We start from the raw sequence: 4429 nt of genomic DNA, 5'->3' as shown, positions 1-4429 counted from the left end.
CTCCACTTTTAATCACTTTAACGAAGCACCAATGGGACATTTACAGGGCAGGAAAATGAAACTCCAAGACAATCCTTTAAAAATATAACCCACAATACTTTTATTGCCATTTATGTCACTGACAAAAGTTTACAAAATAATGAGAATCATCCAAATTTGATAGATTGCAAATGTGTACCCAATAGATGATAAACCTTGGGTGGATGGATTTTGTCCCAGCATAAAATGAGAGTTTTGAAAATTGGAAAAGACTAGTTTGTGAGGGATGTTCAGTTTTGCCCCAGATAGAGTAATGGTTTAATGATTCTTATTGAAACCATCAGCTGGCTACTGAGAGATCTATAGGTGTTGAGTCTACATTCTCTACACCCCCCCCCCCCCCCCCTAAAAACATCTGAAGATCTAACGTTTGAGTTCTTTACTCCCTTAAATTCAAATCAGCATTGACCGATGGGGCGTTGATAACAGCGAAGTTCAAGGTTGCCGCTGAAGCTGAGATACAGTATGCACACGCACATTCTTTCCTTAACATAGTGGCAAATAAAATAACAAACCAGATACAAAGTTCCCATGTTAAATGTTTTATGCATAAATATAGCCCAGGCTGTGGGAACAGTGCAGTAACCTTGCATGTTCAGAGAGCAAAATCATAGTTGAGCACCAGAGATAGGTTACTAAACAGAGACACTCACTGCCAGTGTGAGATAGATGGCCACGTTGAGTTTGCGTTGATCCTATAAGCTTGTTACAGTGTCAACTTCACAATACTGAGACATACTGTAGAGTGAGAATGTTACCATAGCTGTGTGTTTTGGTCACTGACACTCAATTTAGCCTGGTCCAAGATCTGTTTGTGCCGTCTTGCCAACACCTATGGTCCGTTGCACAAACTTATCGAGTACCAGGCTGCTGGAACTCTGCACCCACTAACCGACGGCATTATGAGCTCAGAGACTACAGTATGAGCTGAGTAGGACAATGATAGGTAAACAGTGGTACTTCATTAAGGCCATGTTCTAATCTACTGCATGATCACAAAATGGATGCCACTTTAGGATTTGATTTTATCTTTTTTTTCTGAGCAGAACAAAGTCACCAGCACTTTAAGGACTTCAACCTTGGGTTTACAATAAGTATTTGGTTTGGGCAGCCTTGATGCTTTTTTTAAAAAACAACAACAAAAACAACTACATTTCACTTAAAAATATACAATTACATTTTCAAGAAGCAAGTTCGATAATATTGGTTCTCAGCATTAAGACATTACGAAAGACAGACAAACACAAAACAACAAAAAAAACCTAGTAAAAATGTCACTTTTTTTTTTTCCGCAATCAAGATTCAAGACCGCAATCTTTTTTTTGTACAACGTAAGAGGGAAGTATTTAGCACCTTTTTCTCGTTGAGAGAAAAAAAAACAAAGTATGCCCTGATGGATGCTTGTTTTCAGTAAGGTTCAGAGTTCACCTGTGTGTGTGTTGTATATGTGTGTGCATTTATGTGTTCTGTAAAAATCCCAAACGTTAACTGTCTGTTTGCAGTAGCGTTGTCATGTACCATTGAGGTCGTTACAGTATCTTTTATCCCCAGCTATGTTTCTCTATGGGCAGCAGATGGTTCCGCCGTCCAAGAGTTCTCACTGCCAGTCAGAATGTCAACTCTCAGAAAAGCTGAATCCCTCAGGACCTGTTTGCTGCATTTTGAAGCAAATCTCCCTGATTAAATTCAATGAGCAGTTTCAGTGCATGATAATAAAACTGCAGTACAATGTCCTGGCAGCCTATTGGAGAGAGGACCTAAGGCTCGAGGTAGACGTTGCCCCTAACCACAGAGCTAGGTTCAGATTATCCTACCTCAATCTTAACCTCAACCATTTAGGAGATAAAACAAGATCTGAACCTGGAACAGTGATTAGGGGCGACTTCTACCTCTGTCTCTGGACATGGCTCATGCTGAGGGACAGTGTGGCCCTCTCCTGGCCAGCGGAGGCATTACAACAGCGCTAATGTATGGTGAGTGGAGGAGATGAGTGAGAAGAATTGAGGTAACAGAACACAGGCCGGTAGCACACGGCATCACACCAGAGAGTCCCTGCTTACCACTGCTTTACATGAAAGCATGATTATAAACAGTATAAAGCTGGTGTTTTACTCCTAGAATTAATACTATGCATGATGACCAACTCTCCATTACATTAGTGTGAAACCTGACATGTTGCGTAAATGTTGCAGTCCTTCTTGTGAACATTTTTTTAACACTACAATACATTAACTGACACACTAGAATACTGAGTAGGGTGAAGCATGACCTCTAACCCCAGTGTTGTGATTTCACAGAGATTACAGACAGGCGAGGGACTGCTTGGACCACCATTCACCAACACACACCTCTATTTGTCTCCTAGCAAATCAGTGGTTCTTACATTTCCACTTCACCATAAGAAGATTGTCCTACACGAACTCAACAGTAAAATACTTCTCCCTTATACTTTATAACACTTTCTTTACCATTTCAAACATGTTCTGCTTTTTGTGCATCTCCTTCCATTTCCACTTATCCCAGTGCTTCATGGATTCTCGTCAGCCATTTTGTGTGTAAAATCTAAAATGGCAGGGGTTTGTGGTCCAAACACGGCATACCTTTCTGTAATCTCCTCCACTCCTTCTCCAAGTGGAATAGGAGGGGTGGGTCGGGGGGGGGGGAAGGTAAAAAAAAAAGAAGAACATAGACAATTAAAAAGTGGTTGGGCTGGTTGACTCAGTCTTTCAAAGCCCCCTACCCCGATTGGTTGGGGATGGTCCTGGGGTTAAGGTCAAGGGTCAGAGGGGTCATTATAAAGTCAGTCCAGGGGCTGAAAGGGAAGAAAGTAGGGAGCCTAGGGAGGGTTGGAGTGCTTGCAGCTCAGTGCAGGTGGATGTGCAGCTTGATGCGCAGGGCGTCTCCTATCTCTCCCAGCAGGTAGTCGCTGTCGTGTTCCTCCTCCAGCTGTCGGAGGCGCCGCGGCCCGAACAGGGGCAGACTAGCGATCTCCAGGCGGTAGGAGCCAGGGGGAGGCGACTTCCTGCCCAACCTCAGCACGCTTTTCCCGTCGCGGCGCTCCAGCAGGCGAAAGTGCTCGCCCTGGTTGCCGTGGGTGATGACGTAGCGCACATGGTGCTCCAGGGGCTCCAGGGCCGGCAGCAGCTCCAGCAGGGGCTCCTTGTTGAGCAGCAAGGCCAGGCTCAGGTTCATAGGGATGGACTCCTGGGTGTCCACGCTGGCCATGCTCACCTCCTGGAGAGACGAGGGAGGAGAGGGTCAGCACATAGCGACATAACAACAACATACAAATACACACAAGTGGTAGACGTTTAGAACCTGTAGATGTAAGAACGAGTGGGAGACCACAAAAGAGCAGAAAAGAGAGTAGAGACAGCACCTTGAGGTCGTTGTCCCCAGCAGCGTGACGTCTGTGTCGTCCCTTCTTGCCGACGTCTCCGTTGATCTTACATTCGTAGCAGGCCTCTGGAGACAGACTGTCCTCATCGTCTCCCTCTGAGCTATACTGGTCCTGGAAGCCCTGGCCCGTTATACAATGACTGGGGAGTCAACAGAGAGATACAGACGTCAGGGCATACTACTCACATTTATCCACATTTATAAACCGTGTGGTTCGAGCCCTGAATGCTGATTGGCTGAAAGCCATGGAATATCAGACCGTATACCACGGGTATGACCAAAAAGCATTTTTTTACTGTTCCAATTACGTTGGTAACCAGTTTATAATAGCAATAAGGCACCTCGGGGGGGAGGTGTGGTATATGGCCAATATACCACGTCTGAGGGCTGTATCCAGACACTCCGTGTTGCGTCGTGCATAAGAACAGCCCTTAGCCGTGGTATGTTGGCCATATACCACACACCTCCTCAGGCCTTATTGCTTAATTATAACACAGGGAGATAGTCTTTCTTGTGGAGATAATAAGCGTTAGACCGCTGGTACAGTGCTGTGTGGCATGAGGGTGTTGTTTCCACTGGTTTCAAATACATTTTTGTGCTGAGACCAACCTAAAGCTTTTGAAGTCTTTTTGAAATAAAAAATAAATACATATCTTGACCCAATAAGTGATTAAAAAAACAACGCTTGTAACCAAGACGCTGCTTTGGGCCATTAACCCGTAAGAAATCAGCAGCAACCCATCAGTGGGTACGCCTGACACCATTTGGGAAACCACTCACCCCTGTCCAGCCCACTCACCCCTGTCCAGCCCACTCACCCCTGTCCAGCCCACTCACCCCTGTCCAGCCCACTCACCCCTGTCCAGCCCACTCACCCCTGTCCAGCCCTGTAGTAACCTCCAGGACAGCCACACAGGTATCCTCCGTCTGTGTTGGAGCAGCCGAAGCTGCAGGGGTTACTGCCCATGGAACACTCATTGACATCCTGGCA

At 45.6% G+C, this 4429-nt stretch overlaps 1 protein-coding gene across 2 annotated transcripts in view; it reads right to left on the bottom strand.

The window, feature by feature from the left end:
* Positions 1-75: 75 nt before the first annotated feature.
* Positions 76-4429, bottom strand: part of LOC110524227 (fibrillin-2) — a 92113-nt gene continuing 87759 nt past the window's right edge. For both annotated transcript variants that reach the window (XM_036978001.2, XM_036978000.2), the window contains exons 62-64: positions 4314-4429; positions 3419-3578; positions 76-3273 (exon numbers count right to left, since the gene is read on the bottom strand). The exon at positions 4314-4429 is cut by the window's right edge and continues 116 nt beyond it. In XM_036978001.2, the coding sequence (XP_036833896.2) occupies positions 2902-3273; positions 3419-3578; positions 4314-4429 (648 nt within the window). In that variant the 3' untranslated portion in view covers positions 76-2901. The remainder of the gene's footprint in view (positions 3274-3418; positions 3579-4313) is intronic.

This window comes from Oncorhynchus mykiss, chromosome 5 (assembly GCF_057628025.1).
Source record: "Oncorhynchus mykiss isolate SJ-2025 chromosome 5, ASM5762802v1, whole genome shotgun sequence".
Lineage (NCBI taxonomy): Eukaryota > Metazoa > Chordata > Actinopteri > Salmoniformes > Salmonidae > Oncorhynchus > Oncorhynchus mykiss.
This window is presented reverse-complemented; position numbering and strand designations above follow the sequence as displayed.